Source organism: Acinonyx jubatus, chromosome A2, assembly GCF_027475565.1.
Source record: "Acinonyx jubatus isolate Ajub_Pintada_27869175 chromosome A2, VMU_Ajub_asm_v1.0, whole genome shotgun sequence".
Taxonomy (NCBI): Eukaryota; Metazoa; Chordata; class Mammalia; order Carnivora; family Felidae; genus Acinonyx; species Acinonyx jubatus.
The window spans coordinates 136,344,019-136,359,761 of NC_069383.1; the positions used below are offsets into that span (position 1 = coordinate 136,344,019).

At 40.8% G+C, this 15,743-nt stretch overlaps 1 protein-coding gene and 1 long non-coding RNA gene across 10 annotated transcripts in view; one reads left to right on the forward strand and one right to left on the reverse strand.

Moving 5' to 3' along the window:
- The window catches only part of LOC128314889 (uncharacterized), a 57,276-nt gene extending 54,412 nt beyond the window's left edge, over positions 1-2,864 (forward strand). For all 5 annotated transcript variants that reach the window (XR_008297096.1, XR_008297095.1, XR_008297098.1 and 2 more), the window contains one exon: positions 1,161-2,864. This is a non-coding gene — a long non-coding RNA (uncharacterized LOC128314889). The remainder of the gene's footprint in view (positions 1-1,160) is intronic.
- The window catches only part of PTPRG (protein tyrosine phosphatase receptor type G), a 709,728-nt gene that overhangs the window by 28,268 nt on the left and 665,717 nt on the right, over positions 1-15,743 (reverse strand). For all 5 annotated transcript variants that reach the window (XM_027039123.2, XM_027039124.2, XM_027039122.2 and 2 more), the window contains 5 exons: positions 8,930-9,026; positions 4,317-4,399; positions 3,994-4,128; positions 2,859-2,993; positions 691-863 (listed from right to left, as the gene is read on the reverse strand). In XM_027039123.2, coding sequence (XP_026894924.1) covers positions 691-863; positions 2,859-2,993; positions 3,994-4,128; positions 4,317-4,399; positions 8,930-9,026 — 623 coding nt within the window. The remainder of the gene's footprint in view (positions 1-690; positions 864-2,858; positions 2,994-3,993; positions 4,129-4,316; positions 4,400-8,929; positions 9,027-15,743) is intronic.

The following is a 15,743-nucleotide window of genomic DNA, read 5'->3' on the forward strand; positions in this document are numbered from 1 at the left end:
TCTATTTGAATACCAAAGATAAAAAGTGAAAAAATATTTTCGCTGCTCGGGGTGCCTGGGTGGCTCAGTCAGTTGTTTTGGCTCAGGTCATGGCCTCGTGGTTCATGAGTTCAAGCCGGGCTTCACTCTGGCAGCACAAAGCCTGGTTGGGATTCTGTCTCTCCTTTTCTCTCTGCCCTTCCTCTGGTTGTGCTCTCTTTCTCTCTCAAAATAAGTAAATAAACATTAAAAAAAAAAAAAAAAAGCCTTTTTACTCTCACAATACATTTTATTATTTAGAGGAACCCTACAGAAAAGCCATATACAAAATCTCAAACTCTCTAGTGTAGAAAGCCCTGGACTTGTGTTTAAGGTCAGATTTTTATTAATAGGAGCAGCTTAAAGATTCCCTATAAACAATGGGGATTTTATTAATCGTAGATGTTATAAAACTGGAGATTGATTCTCTAAGAGCACATTTTGTTTTAACCTCAGAAATAGCACATGATTTCTGAACATGTGGAGAATATATAGTGATTTTTATCTAACTGTAACAGGTTGTACTGGTCCCGGGTGACGGAGCAAGACTCCGTTTCTGAAGCAACAAAGCAGGGCCCCAGTAGTCCATGCCCGTGAGGTCCACATTTCCCTACTTTGCCCACTTCCAGTGTCGAATCCCAGGCACAAGAAAGAGAAGGATGTTGGCCCCACCTGCAGTGCACCAACACAGGGCCCATTTCCGGCGTGCGGGCTGCTGAGGATCTCCTCACAAAGGTCAAGACCGGGAGGGCGTACTCAGGAACTCCCATGTCAGGCCACTGTGTGTAGTGATACTGGATCACTACCCTTTCATTTTGACGACCCTTGGGGTTTCCCTTCTGACCCTACGAGAAAGGTGGAAAAAAAAAAGAGGTCTTTAAGCAGGGGGTAGGCATTCTGGTATAAGGAAATAATGTAAGGATCCAGGAAACAGGACCTTCCATTTCATTTGCCTTAACTACTGTTCCTGAACGAGGTACTTTCCTCTTGGTGACAGCCACAAATGGAGATACCACCTAGCTGGATGGCAAGTATCAGACCTCTCCTGGGGGAGAGTATGGCTTAAGACTGTACCAGGTACGAACACTTGACGCTAGTTTTTTGGATTTAGAACCATCTCAAACACTGTAATTTGCCTACAGGGTCTCCATTTTCTGACTTCATGCCCCAACTCCAGAAGGCTTTGGTCCTTTGCTTTCATCTGACAGTGGGCCCGGATTCCCATCCTTTCTCCGCTGTCCACGTTGAACCTTCAGGAACCTAAGTGCTGGTCCTTGCTTTACATTCTTCACCAGCTGTGGGGAAGATCCTAAGTGCCAAATGATGGTCAGTCTCCAGAGTCAAAGCAATAATAAATTTATCTGTCACTTTCATAAATGAATTTTTCAGAGTAGTTTTCCTTGAAGTGGCTCAGCTTTTTAAACTACTTTTTGTTTTCGTTTTAACTACTTGGATGAAAAATTTCCCCAAGTGGGTAACTAGCTGTTACATGTTTTTTTCTTACCACAAATACCTCTGAAAAGTTCACTTTTTTTTTTTTTTTAATGACTCGGGCTCATTACTCAACACTGGAGCATGTTAGGTGTTCGGCCCTGTACTACCTGTACTACCAAGGCCTGATGACTTTCATTTCTGAAATCCTCTGTTAACTCTCATTTTCCTATTTCTTTCTTATTTTTAGTTACTACTTTTTCCTCTTGCACAAGACTCCTAACATTCCCATTTGACTTCCTCCTCCCTCTAGGCTGCTTCCAAAATAAGAATAAGTGGGCGGTGCTTAAATACCTGAAGGGTTCCCATGGGCTTTTTACAAATGGGCTTTGTAACAGCTCTATCAGAACACAGATAAATACAATGCTACTTGATTATCATATGCTTCTGCCATTCTGGGAAAAAACTACATGTACAAAGGACTGTTAACCTTGGAGCACAGATAGGTTTCAGAGCCAATGACATTGTATATAAAAGCTTGAATAAAGGTGAATTCTTCTGGGGGCAGGAAGGCTGGAGTTTTAACACCTTCTCAAAGATGTGCAAGACTAAAAACAACAACAACAAAACACCACATTATACCCATTGCTACAAACAACAGCCATTCCTAAGTCTCTGTAGAGCAACTGTACATTTTCTTAATGAACATCTACCTAGAGTTCCTAGTAATGTTGCAGTGGTCTAGGAGTCTTGGTGCAACAGCAGCTTTTGAACAAGAGAGAACTTGAAAGCATTTTCCACAGGGTGTGAATCTCAGGATGTTAACAGTTACACAGACAAGGGTTGTATTAAGGCACTTTAGGAAGCACTAGGCAAAATAAAGTTGAAGAGGTTTCTTCACTAGCACTTTGGTCACTTGCGTGCCCTGTTCATTTCTAACGGAGAATATTTATTACCTAGCATTCATTTTCCATACCTATTAAACAGCAGAATCTGATTTTTGCAAGCATCTTGCAGGGTTAGCATTCCTTGGAGCACACTTTGGGAAATAATGCTTTAAAACTGTCAGAAAATTGCTATTAAAAAGCTCAGTCAAGCAGATGCTGCTATAGTTGCTGGTCACCAAAACCGAAGAGGACCTTTTTAAAAAAAACAAAACAAAACAAAACAAAAAGCGAAGCCTTCACTGGGAGATTACGGCATTTAATCAGGCCAGTTAAATTCTATTATGTGCTTTGCCAGTATCTTTCACAGCATACATTGATGTCAATCAAACGAGTTGTGAAAAAACGTTTTTTAGAAATACTTTTTTAAAGCCAAGTTGGTTATGAGAATTGGCCTTGGTTGTGCCGTTTTTCGTACAAGTTTAAAGAGAGATGCCCTGGCAGCCCACCCGATTCCTTCAGTACCTTCTTCACTTTTGTATTTCTGACTGAAAAACGACGCACAGTGTAGCAGGCGTGTACTTTTGTGCTCTTCAGCGTGACAATAATGTTTCCGTACTCCTCACTATTCTCTGTTGGCCAATACTGATCGCATTTTCGCTGCAAAAAGGAAAAAGTTGTTAACTGCAACTGCAATTGATGCCACGGTTGTACTGTCGATGAAGTGATTTCATAAGTCTTTAAAACCAGTACTCTGGCCATGTAGTTGACGGAGGAAGGAACGTACGGGCCCAATGGCTTATAGGCAGACATACCTCTGAAGTGGTTAATCGTGGGACAAGTGTGGGCAAGATCCTTTGAGAAGTGGGTCTAGTATTCGTGACCGTCTTTCAACACACAGTGCACTTTAAAGAGGGCCAAAGAAAGAAACCTGTATTTGGCCAGTAAGAAATAGGGCTGGCTACATTATAAAGGAGTTTACTTATCGTTTAGGAGTCTGGGCTGCATTCAGAGTTGCAAGAGAGTCTTGTAACAATGCAAATCTTCATTTCACAACTTGGGTCACCAAAGGTGAAACGGGGACTCCACAAAGTGAAGTTGAAGCGACTCTGCCTAATGAACTTGAGGCTTAGCCTTTATTCCAGCCTACATTACCATCATGTAATGTAAGCTCATAATCTAATAACTCAAATATTCATCATCTTAAAAAAAGGTTCTCTCAATGCTAGGGTGTTTCAGCAGTGCTGCTGTCCCCTGCCTGAACTATCGGTAGTTCCCCCACTACACTGGGTTTCCTCCAGCTTCCCTGTGTTCCCTGGGCTTAGAAGGTCCTTCCCTAACTCCTCCTCGTCCCTCACTGTTCACATCTCACCGCAAACAAGAGCTCCTTTACAAAATCTCAGCCCCAGAGGATGTATTCATCCATTCTGCAGCATCCCCATTATAACGTTCTGTTCATTCCTACTGCCACATTTAATTCACTCTTATAAGTGCTGAGCTCTTTCCCACCAGACTACAAGCAAGGTACGGGCAGAGAGGATGCCTTTCATCGCCTTAACTCTTTACACCTGGTCAAGCTCCTAACCCTATGGCAGGTACTCCATAAACAGGTTTTGAATGAAGGTACATGATTTAAGATATTAAGCCAAGAGGCTCTTACTCTTCCTTTTTCCACAAGGTTCGTAATCATGATAATGATTCCAGTGTTTTGTTCCCAAATCATCCTCCAGAAATCTTCAAATGTAGACTTTAAAGGTCCCTGGGTGGCGATATAGGCTTTCGCTTTGTTGTAGCCCTTCAAAGATGACACAGCACAAAGTAAGATGCAAGGGTACCACACACCAGTTAATAATTCAAGTGCCTTCCAGATTGAATAGGCTGTGTTTTAGTAAAAGCTCTGTGCAGTATTAAAACATGTTCAACAGTCTCTGTGGCAACTCTTCAATTATCAGAAGCAGGTTTATAAAAACATTTCTGACTTACATCGACATAGTTTGCATTAATGTAGTCGCTGTGCTTAGAGTCTTTTCCTGGTAAAGGTCTTAACTTCACCCTACTGTGATCATCTATAGAGGACAAAAAAAGAAAAAGAAAAAAAAAAGCAAAAACAAAATGTGTAATTCAAAAACTACCAGCATTCTAAAGCAGAGAACAAGCCAAACAGGCAGTGCGGCATCTCCCAGAGTGCCCCCCAGAGAACTTTGGCCAGAACAACAAGTAAAACTTCAAAGATACAGCATTGAAACCCATCTTAAAACACAGGGACATTTCTACCTCATGCTCTGACCTGTGAGTGCCCAAGAAATGCAAACTGGAGTCCTTATTAGTTCGTGTAAAATGATTTCAAGTTGTAACCCTCCAAAATTTCCTTGTCCTGTATTTTAAAACTGAGGCTTTTGACTATCCATTGCCCTCTTTTCCAGTGATACAAATATAAAAAGGCATATTGTTCTATTAGGTCCAGAACATCAAATATCTATTTTCAGGAGATTCCTCTGCTAAATTCAGAGTCCCTGTCACCCCAACAGAACCTAAGTAACCGAGGGAACCCAGAGCTATTCCTAAAAGTAATCTCATTGCAGCAATCTGGCCAGCAATCAGATTTTAGGAACCACTTAACTTCAGCTTATGAACAAAAAACAGGGGAATGGGTTATATGCCTCTTGTTACCTAGCAAAGTATAGCTTGAATTTTTAGGACAGCCAATGAAATGAAGCGAAGGTCATAATTTTATCTTCCCTAGCTAGGAACAGAATGGGCAAAAGTTAAGTTTACATTTCTGGTTATAGTCATAATCATAAAAGGCTATTCCAAAAACAAGTCCAATGAGTGGTTTAGTTAGTCTAGACATTAATGACCTCAAGACTATATATCAAGCACTTTTTGAAAGCACTCTCCATCCTTGGAACCGTGAATTGTTTCAGTTGTTCTGACAGGAGGCTGCGAGTACATTTGATAGGCACGGGGGCTGCCTGATAGAAACAGGCTCCAAATGAAAATTTTCCCCCAAGTTATCTGGACACCTACGGCTATGTCCTAGCTCGGTACCACTATATTGTATATTTTTCAGACTGACAAGAACACGTATCCAAGTTGCAAAATTCATATTTAATCTGAAAGGCAACAGCCTTGGGAAAATAGAGGAGTATAGGAGGGGGTATGGTAGCATCCATATATACCTAAGAGTTGTAACGGCTCTGTGAGAGAAGCCTTTTCCTACTTTGTGTTTCTGGCACATTAAGTTTAGTTGTTTCATGACATTTCTGTCCCATTTTTTGCCACGCTAAATTAGCCCTTAATATAGGGGTAGACCAAGATGATGGGTATTTATGTGCCCAGAATCTGACAAAATGTCATGAACATCAGAACCCAACTTTCTGAACCTACGGAAATAAAACTGTATCTAATGTGAATTTGTGAAAGCGAAACCACAAATGAACTGGTCAAAGTACAACCACATCGAAGCACAGGTGGTAAACTTTCCAGGAAATAGCATGACCCTTGGGCATACCACCCAGAAGCTGCTGTGATTTCCTCCCTCTTTTCTGCCACATACTTGTAGCCAAGAACTGAGGTCACCAAAAGTAAGGACTGTCAAGGTGGAGAGAATGATATGTGTGGACGTACTCAAGACACACATGTGTCTATATCCCTGCCTGACTTTCATGGTTAGAAATAAGGTATATTGATTGACAAATCCTTATAATCTCAGCAAAATGAGCCTTTACTGGGTTGGCCAACAAATACTGTCAAGAGTCCATCCATTCAAAGAAGGGAGAGAAAAGCACAGTGTGATTCTTCTTCCTTGTTGTCCTGTTTACCTCATTCTCTCACATAAGTGAAACCAGTACTCTGATTCAAAAATGACTTGTGGTTCTTTAAAAACTTTATCTAGAGTTAGAAGTGAAACTGTAATAGCAAATGATAAGATCTTGTATATAAAAATTCTAAGGAGTCCACAAAGGAGAACTATTAGGATAAATGAATTCAGCAAAGATTGTGGGATACATGAGCAATATTTTAAAAAGATTATATTTCTATACATGAGAATTGCAAGGTCTCAAAATTAAGTAAACAATCCCATTTGCCATAGCATCAAAAAGAATACTTAAATGAATTTAACAAAAGAAGCACAACAAAAGGAAAACTATAAATGTAAAACACTGAAAAGAGTAAAAGATATAAATACATGGAAAGACATCCCATCTTCATGGATGGAAGACAATGTTAAGATTAATCCACAGAGTCAACGCAATCCCTACCAAAATCCCAGCTACACCTTTTGCAGTAATATAAAAGTCGATCCCAAAATTGATATGGAAACACATGGGACCCAGAAAAACTAAAACAATCTTGAAGAAGAACAAAGTTGGAGCATTCACCATTTCCAGATTCAAAATCGACTACAAAGCTATAGTCTGCAATCAAGACAAATTGATACTGGCCTGAGGATAGAGCTATCAATGGAAGAGAAGTGACAGTCTAGAAATAAACTCCTACATTTATGGTCAGCTGATTTTCAATAGGGGCACTAAGACAATTCAATCTGCAAAGCGTGCTAGGACAACCAGCTATCAACATGCTGAAGAATAAACTTGGACCCTGCCTCGCATCATATGTAAAAGTCATTTGGATAAAAGACCTAAATGTAAGAGCTAAAGCCATAGAACGCTTTGATAAAAACACAGGTATAAATCTTCATGATCTTGGCTTAGGCTGTGGTTTCATACATAGAACACCAAAAACACAGGCAACAAAAGAAAACTAGTATTTCACCAGAATTAAAATAATTTTTGCCTCAAAGGACACCAGCAAGAAAGTGTAAAGACAATGCACGGAATGGGAGAAAATATTTGTGGACTATTTATCTATACAATGGACTTGTGTCCAGGATCAGCTGCAAAAAGATAAGTAATCCTATTTAAAAAATGTGCAAAGGATCTGAAAAGATATTTCCCCAAAGAAGATACACAGGTGGCCAATACATGAAAAGATGCTCAACATTAGTCATCATTAGGGATTATGTATATATTTTGTAATACATATATATATATATATATATATATATATATATACACACACACACACACATATATGCATATATACATATATAATATATATGTAGCCAGTGTTGATGAGATTACGGACAATGGAACTCTCATATATTCCTGGTGGGAATGTAAAATGGTATAGCCACTTTGGAAGATAGTATGGCAGTTCTTCAAAATGTTAAACATAGAGTTACCATATGACCTAGCTATTCTACTCCTAAGTATATATCCAAGAGAATTGAAAATATATGTCTGCACAAATGTTCATAGCGGCATTATTCATAATAGCCAAAAAGTAGAAACAACCCAAGTGTCCATCAAATGACAAATGAATAAACACAATGTGGCATATCCATACCACAGAGTATTTTTCAGCCATAAAAAGGAATGAAGTGCCGATAGAAGCTACGAGATGGATGAATCTTGAAAACGTCATGCTAAGTGGAAGAAACCAGACACAAAAGGCCACAGAGTCTAGGATTCCATTTACATCCAATGCCCGGAATTGGCAAATACACAGAAACAGAAAGTAGGTGTTTTTGTAGGGGTTGGGGGAAAGGAGGAGTTGGGAATGACTGCTAATGGGTATGGGGTTTTTTGTTGGGGTGCTGAAAGTGTTCTAACATTAGTGGTGATGACTGTACAACTGTGAATATACTAAAAACCACTGAAATTCAGTTTATATTTAAATTCCCATTTAAATATAAGTTAACTTTAAATGGGTGAATTTCATATGGTATGTGATTTTTATCTCGCTAAAGCATTATAAAAAGCTTTATCTACAGTAGTGTTCAAATTTAAATGGTTCAATTTAATGCACTATAAAAGCCTATGGAATGTGTTCCTTACCATAGTGTATGTTAGCCATAAACATGCGTGTCCCTGACCTTAATAGCAAAGCATGTATTATCTGCCAGTGACCCAAACACCACTGTCTATCAGAAGTAGCATTAGAGCCACAGAAGTAGCCTGTGCTCCTAGCGTATTCCATAAGGCTCTGTAAGACGGATGTTTGTTTGTGTCCCTAACCACCAGAGTACTCTTGACCTTGGAAATACGGTATAGAGAACTGAGCACATGGGCCACAAGGAATGGTGACTCTATCACTTGCGGTGTAGACCAACTACCTAGTCTTAGACAACTTTGGCATTCACTTATGTGATTCAATTTTCAGTATTCCTATTTGTATTTAAAACCCTGGCTCCTCGCCACTTAAAAGCAATGTCAGGATAGCCACAGGACATTCAAACTTTGGTTCCCAGCATCAGGTGTGCAATCACTTCATGTGAGAACAGTGAGGCAAGGAACATTTTTTTCAATCACCTTACTCACAAGCTGAGATCTGCCGGCTTAAGGAAAGACTCAGGGGGCAGTCAATGTCCCCACTTCTTCCTAGACACGGTTGAAGATGGGCTAATGAGAGGTTAACTTGAGAGTGTAATTCTCTCTTGGCATCCTGATTCTGATTGCTTGGCTTTAGGCTTCTACCCAGCATGAAGATTTAATTTCCTCACAGCTGAAGATAGTTTCAAGTTTATTACTTACATGCTAAAATGTTGATGTATCTGTTTTTGTGCTTGTTATCTGGATGATTGGAATGTTCTGCAGTGATGTTCATATCGGCCGTACAGCGTTGGACTTCCTAGTGAAAAAAACATCAAGATTTCAAAGATTTTAGACGCACTTTAGATGTCTAGCAAGGGTATAGGAAGAAAAGAACTATATACCCCAAAGCATGAAGTATTTACTCACTCCCTAGGATAGCTGCCATTACCTCCCCAAACTCAGCTTCAGAAATAATTGATGTACTCATAACAAACGTACAAAGGATGTGAAGAAGATAAAAGGATTTCATGTTTTACTAATTCATCAATCATCTACTTCATTCCAAACTGGTGACCTAGGCGTGGGGGATTACAAAACACGATCTCTTCTTGAGTATGTCCCAGTCTGATGGGGGAGGAACACACACAAAAGGATAAAGACAGTCAAATGTGATTCACAGAAAAGAGGCCTGAAGATACTGTTGCAGGAGCACAAAGAAAGGCTCCTGGCAGATCATTTACCTCAGTCTTAGAGGATGAACAACAATTTCCCAGCCAGAGGTACAATCTCCACCATCATTTGCAAAATGCTTACAGGCCACATAGCTTGTTTTATAACTGCCTGAGAGCAAATTGATTATATTCCGTCATGAAGTGACACTATTTATATTAGCCTGGTGACCAGTCCTTATGTGGCTCAAACAGATCCAGATCTGCTGAATTATTTGTGAACTCTTAGTTTCATTTACATTATCCTTCTTTACAAAAGCAACAGTGGAAGAGGGACCTCTTCAAGACCTTAGCCACGTATGGTAAACATCATCCATTAGCCTCCTGCACGATGGCTGTAAAGTCAACATTTTCTACAGTGTACGGTTCAAACCCAAGAAAGTACTGGGGCTAACTAATAAGGGAAGTCATTAGCAGCGCACAGCTGTTGCAAAGAGCAGGAGCAAGTGACAGAAAATTATCAGGAGAAATGTTTTACATGTGACAGATGTAACAGAGTTTAGGAGCGTGCAGACTTTTTTTTTTTCCATGAAGGAGATGCATAGCAATTATCGATGTTTTCCATAGCATTTACATGAGGCATAATGAAAACAAGGAACTGGTTGTCTTTTAGATTCACAAAGTACTTCCCAGTGAGGAGTTCCTCTCTTCTTTCCAAGGAGGAACTAACTCACTCTAATCCAAGAATTTAAAGTCTAAAAACAGTGGGGTCATTATCTATTCAAAGAGCCCATACTCATGAACTCCTGATTCTTGGCAGATGGACATTCAATTTTTTTTTTTAATTGTAGACCTGCCCTGTTGTCCATTAAAAGAAAAAAAAAAAAAGCCCAGAGGCACTAATCCCACACGCTTCTCTGGCGAAAGGGTGTTTCACAGCAGTTCTTACCCTTTCCTTACTCTTCCTAAACGTGATAAACTCTGCTATTTTCTATTCTAAAATGGTGTATGATCTGTGGTTTTGCAAATGCTGGTTTAAAGGGGCTCCAGGCTTTGGTACTTTTCTCTAAAATGAGAAACAGTATAGGCCCAAAGCGATGAGTCTGAGATCTTAAACATCTACAAACACTTAAGCAGTGCTACCCATACTCAAAGTACTGGGGATACTGGCTGCTTAGAATTGCCCTGAAAACCTGAGGTCTATTCTTCAATAGTTCCAGGGACAGAATACCTTTGAAGATGGATTTGTATTCTGGAAGACATTAGTTCAATCTATACGGAAATCCCTGAAATAAGTTGACATCCCTGTTTCTGGGTTTTGAAGGTCATACTTTTGGCACGGGCTGGGTTGCTAAAACATCTTGTGATAAGAGATTACAGCATTAATTCACTTTGAGATTCACTTGGTTTATTGCTTTTTGTCTCTCAGCGTGTGGATCTGACCACCCTAGTGTGGTCCTCTATTATAATATAATGCAATTGACCACGACTGCTTGGAAGCATCTGTCTGCACTGTTTAAAGCAGTCATTCGATATCGCCAATGAAACTCTCGGTTATCTAAAACCCCTGGTCTGATCCACTGCCTCTATTTCACTTTTCCAATTATGTGAATGACAGAAAACAAAGAATAGTCATAAATAATGTTAAATCTGATTTTATTAGAACCCGAGGGGTGTGCCTGAGGCCTTCTGATTTTGTCTTGTGGATAATAACGCCATCTGTAATTCCTTGCAGAACTGTGTGGCTCATTTAGATGCTGATACTACGATCTGATCCTGGAGTGGCTTTTCCCCATCAGAACTGGAATTCCAAAGTTAATGTGATTTTAATAGGTGTTAAAACCCTTTGAAGAGACACTGGCTGACGGAGTGTGTATAGCAAAGTTACCTATTGGGCACTCTGATATATAGTTTTAAGATTTAAGCTTATTTGCATTTTCCTGTCCATGTAACAGAGTTGAAATTCTCAAAATGAATATTCTGAGTATCGACAGGCACACCACCACAGAAGAAAGCCGAGTAAAAACAAGAGACTTAAAAATAAAGTAAAACTGAAACAAAACGCCCCAAGTTGACATATCCAGAATTCTTGACAGACAGAACAGGGGAAATCTCCTGCTGCCTGGAGTCAGTGATGTGAGAAGCTACTGAAAAGGCACATGGAGACCTACTGCCCTACCATTCTATGGCTCAATTTGAAACTGACAGAATAAAAATCCATCTGGAAATCTTCCAGATTATTCAGCTTCACAAAGAATGCCAAGAAGAACACATTTTGGACCAGGTGACCAAGTGTGAGACCCGAGTATACAGAACATTCTTGGTGTGGGAGTTCAGACAGCCTACAGTTGTATTAGGGACAGGGGCCACGAAAGACTGATTACTTTAGGTCACTGCTACGGTCTGGTGCTTGCCTAGCGTCCGGCACAGAGCTGGCCCTCATTGGATACCGGTGACATGCCATCTTCCTGCCTCTCAGGCTACAAACAGCTGCCATGCCAAATTTCTTCCTGTGCTGCCTGGACTTTGTTATTCTCTTACTCGGAAATCTCTGGACAGATCCCGGATTCCTTAGCCAGGCTTTCACGATCCCAGCCCAGATCTGCCATCTTCCACCAGCTCCCTTCTCCTTCCGGACAGTTTTACCTCTGTGCCCTTTGACAAGACCGTAGGATCTCCTGCTCTTTGCTTCACTGCCATCTGCCTTGGCAAGAATGCCTGTCCTGCTCACCCCTGGTCTGAATCCATCTGTCTTTATATACAGTGACTGCCTAACCCTTCCAGAAAAACCACCCATTTTTATCACAGCACCTATTATCCTGCAGATCTATAAAATAAAATGACCTTGTGCACACTATTTGTGAATTGGGCTAATTCCCTCTCTCCTCACCCTTCACAAAAACCTCAACGCAACTATGGTTTTCTTCTTGCTAAGGGTTTAGAAATGTTTTAAAGACCTTTCAGACCTTAAGTGGCATTCTGTCACGGGCTTCTGCCATTTTGCAGGCCGCAGCCTCATGGAGCATCCACCCCTCTATCTGGCGATGCCCTCTTACGTGTCACTGGCAACATCGGAACGCTGCATCTTACATAAAGTGATTGTGGCCACTGATCCCTCGAGTGCATGGGCTCAGGTGGACAAAGCTTTGTTCTGATTTAAGATGAGCAACCCGCCCACATTTAGCTCAGCTGGAGTTAATGGTAATAGAGGTAATTCCCCCAAAGGATCTTGTCAAGGGGTATTGGACCTCTGGCCTCATCTCTGCACTCAGCCTTTCACCTCGTGATGCTCCTGACCCCTGCCTATTAATTCTGTCGACCCACACAGCCTCAGAGCTCACTCCGTTTGAAAGATAATGCTAGCACTGCGCCTTTGGAAGCCTCCTGGATTAGGACTGTGGAGGCTGGGGAAGAGTGAGGTTGAAGTCAACGCAGGTAGCCAAGGGAACAGAGGCATCGAACGCCATCCTGAGACAAGGAGTGATGTTATTTCCAGTGACTGCAAAATCTGCTAGAGGTATAATGTTGCCAGCTTTTAACAGTCTCCAAAATTTATCTGACAAGGACAAAATGCTTGCTGCATCACCTCTAGACAAAGACTCAAAATTACCGGGGAATTGTTTTTCTCATTCTCCTCCAAGCAGCAAAATTCTGAAAATAGGACAGCTATTCACCATTTTTTTTTTCATTTCCGTCCAAGATTTTTAAACAAGATGGGGCAAATAGAAATTCTGGTGAAATAATAAAAAAATTCATGGAAGCTTTTCTTCTTTGTCCTCTTCCATCCAGAACTTTGTCAGTATTATCACTTATTTTGCTTTGCCCACCCTGGTCTCCACTGCCACCAGGAGGTGAAACTCCTAGAGGGCAAGGTCTCAAATTTACCTCTGTGCTTTATGTTATGTCCACAGAATAAAAGGTTGTCATGAATTAACTGTCAGATGAATTGTTTGCTCTCTTAATAGCCACACATCAATTGTTAAGTGGTATTTATAATTTTCAGGTTAGTTCTTTGACTAACTTTAGGCCTCTATTCAGATGCTGTATAAAATTTTCTAAGTCAGATTCTCAGCTATCTGGTAGGCTCTGGACCATAAAGACCATGTAATGGGCTCCCAGTATTTTTAATGGGGGGATTCCTTATTTTGGTGGCTTCCTCTCCTGCCTTCCCCTGCCCCCCCCCTTTTTTTTTCTGCCAAGACAATTGTTGGCTTATCAGCTGCATGATCAGTTTTAGACAGTCACTGGTAGTCTTGATTTTTTCTCCTTCTGACTCCAGGTCACCATAGGATACTACTTAATGAGTCTGGAGAGCATTGAGGTAAAACATGTGGGCTTGAGTCACATATCCTGGTCCTAAAACCTAACTTCTGCCATTTCACATCTGAGCCACTCAAAGCCTCAGTTTTCCTATGGGTAAAGTTTCCTCATTTGTAAAATGGGGACAATAGAATAGTACCTCTACGAAGGGCAGTTCTGAGAAACAAGTGAAATAATCCAAGTGCAGTGCTAAGAAAATGCCGGCCACCGTTATTCCACTTAAAAAGATGTGGAAATCTGGGGTTGACATTTTTAGTCTCCTATCATAATGAGGGTGCTGTTTTGGCTTTTTAAAAAGATTTATTTTTAATGTTTACTCATCTTTGAGAGAGAAAGACAGAGCATCAGTGGGGGAGGGGCAGAGAGAGAGGGAGACAGAACCTGAAGCAGGCTCCGAGCTGTCAGCACAGACCCGATGCGGGGCCTGAACTCATGAACTGTGAGATCATGACCTAAGTCGAGGCTTAACTGACTGAGCCGCTCAGGTGCCCCAGGATTTTTTTTTTAAGTAATCTCTACACCCATTGTGCAGCTCAAACCTACAAGATCAAGAGTCATATACTCTCCACTGACAGAGCCAGCCAGGTGCCCCAGTTGTTTTTTTTTTTTTTTTTTAATTGCACAAAATCTCTTTTCCTGACCTTCTTTTACAGTCTTTTACTATCTCACTTGTAAAACAGCCTTAATAATTTCTTAAATAGCCTGTTACCAGTTGTCCTTTTTAGCAGGGCAGCCAAAAAGGACTACCACTGTTCTAAAATAGTTCAAAATCTCCCTCAATTAGAAGAGGACGGTAGATTAACAAGTTTTCCTGTCTCATTCCTCCCATTATGTCGCTGCCTTATTGTTCTTTTCAGAAGAAAGGATAATCTTCCTATTCTGAATAGCCCTGATTTTAAACCATTCGAACCAGGAGGGATTGGGAAGGGACAAGGGCAGAACAATGCCTCCCCTGTCCCTGCCCTTTTGGGCCCCTCCCTTAACCACCAGCTAATAAGATTTAAGCTATAAAGTTCAATACAGGAGACAAAAGCTTCCAGCCAGAGTGGATTTTTTTGTTTTGTTTTGTTTTAGGACAGAAATAGGGTGCAGATGCCCAGAATTTGTTAACAGGCTTGACTGTGATGCAGCAAAGCCCATTTTAAGTCAGATCAAGTTTATAGAGGTGTAGCTGATTATTTTGAATAATTAAATGGTGTCAAAACCAGCTGTGATGAATAGCACTGGGGGTCTCAAATCATAAATAATTGAGAAACTGGAGTTGCATTTGGTCATCCTGATCAAATTCTGTTCTCCAGAGGATAAATGTTTGTCCTGAATACCATCAACATTGTTAAATGCCTCAATATTCTTGCTCAGTCATCCAGCCAACAGTCAATTGAACTAAATCACTTCAACAGCACACACATTTGCTGTCCTCATGAATACAAAATGTTTGACTTTAAACCATGTTCTCTGTAGTTGAATAGGCACCTTTTTTGGTAAGCATCTAACAGCCGCATTAAGTACTCGACATATTTTTGTTTGTTCCATGATACCCAGGACTTTGACGAATAAATCGGAGGGTCCCTTCTCTCTACTACCTTTGCTTCGGTTTTGCTCAGAAAAACACAACACAACAAAACAAAAAACCAAGAGAAATAGTTGTCAGTATAACTGCCTTTATGATGGCCTCTGGGGACTCTGGCCTTGCACGGAGACAGGGGCTTTGGGTCCTGTGTTTATTTCTCATTGTGCGTCCTTTCCATCACATCATTTAATCCCCATCACCCATTTTGGGAAAAGAGATGGGCCGTAAAGCATCATCATCATCGTTTCCATTTTAAAGGAAGAATGAGACAGAGAAAGGAACCGACTCACCCACAAAGCTAGAAGACAGCTGAGCTGCCACGAAAACTTGGCCCCCTTGGCACAACTCTTGCTGCCAGAGATGTGCCTTAGTTAAGCGCCTCGGTGAAGAAAAGGGCAGTCTGTTTAATAGCTCCTCATTGACGCCCTGTCACTGCTGAACTGGCACGGAACCCGGAGCTGGCAGGGCGGTGCGC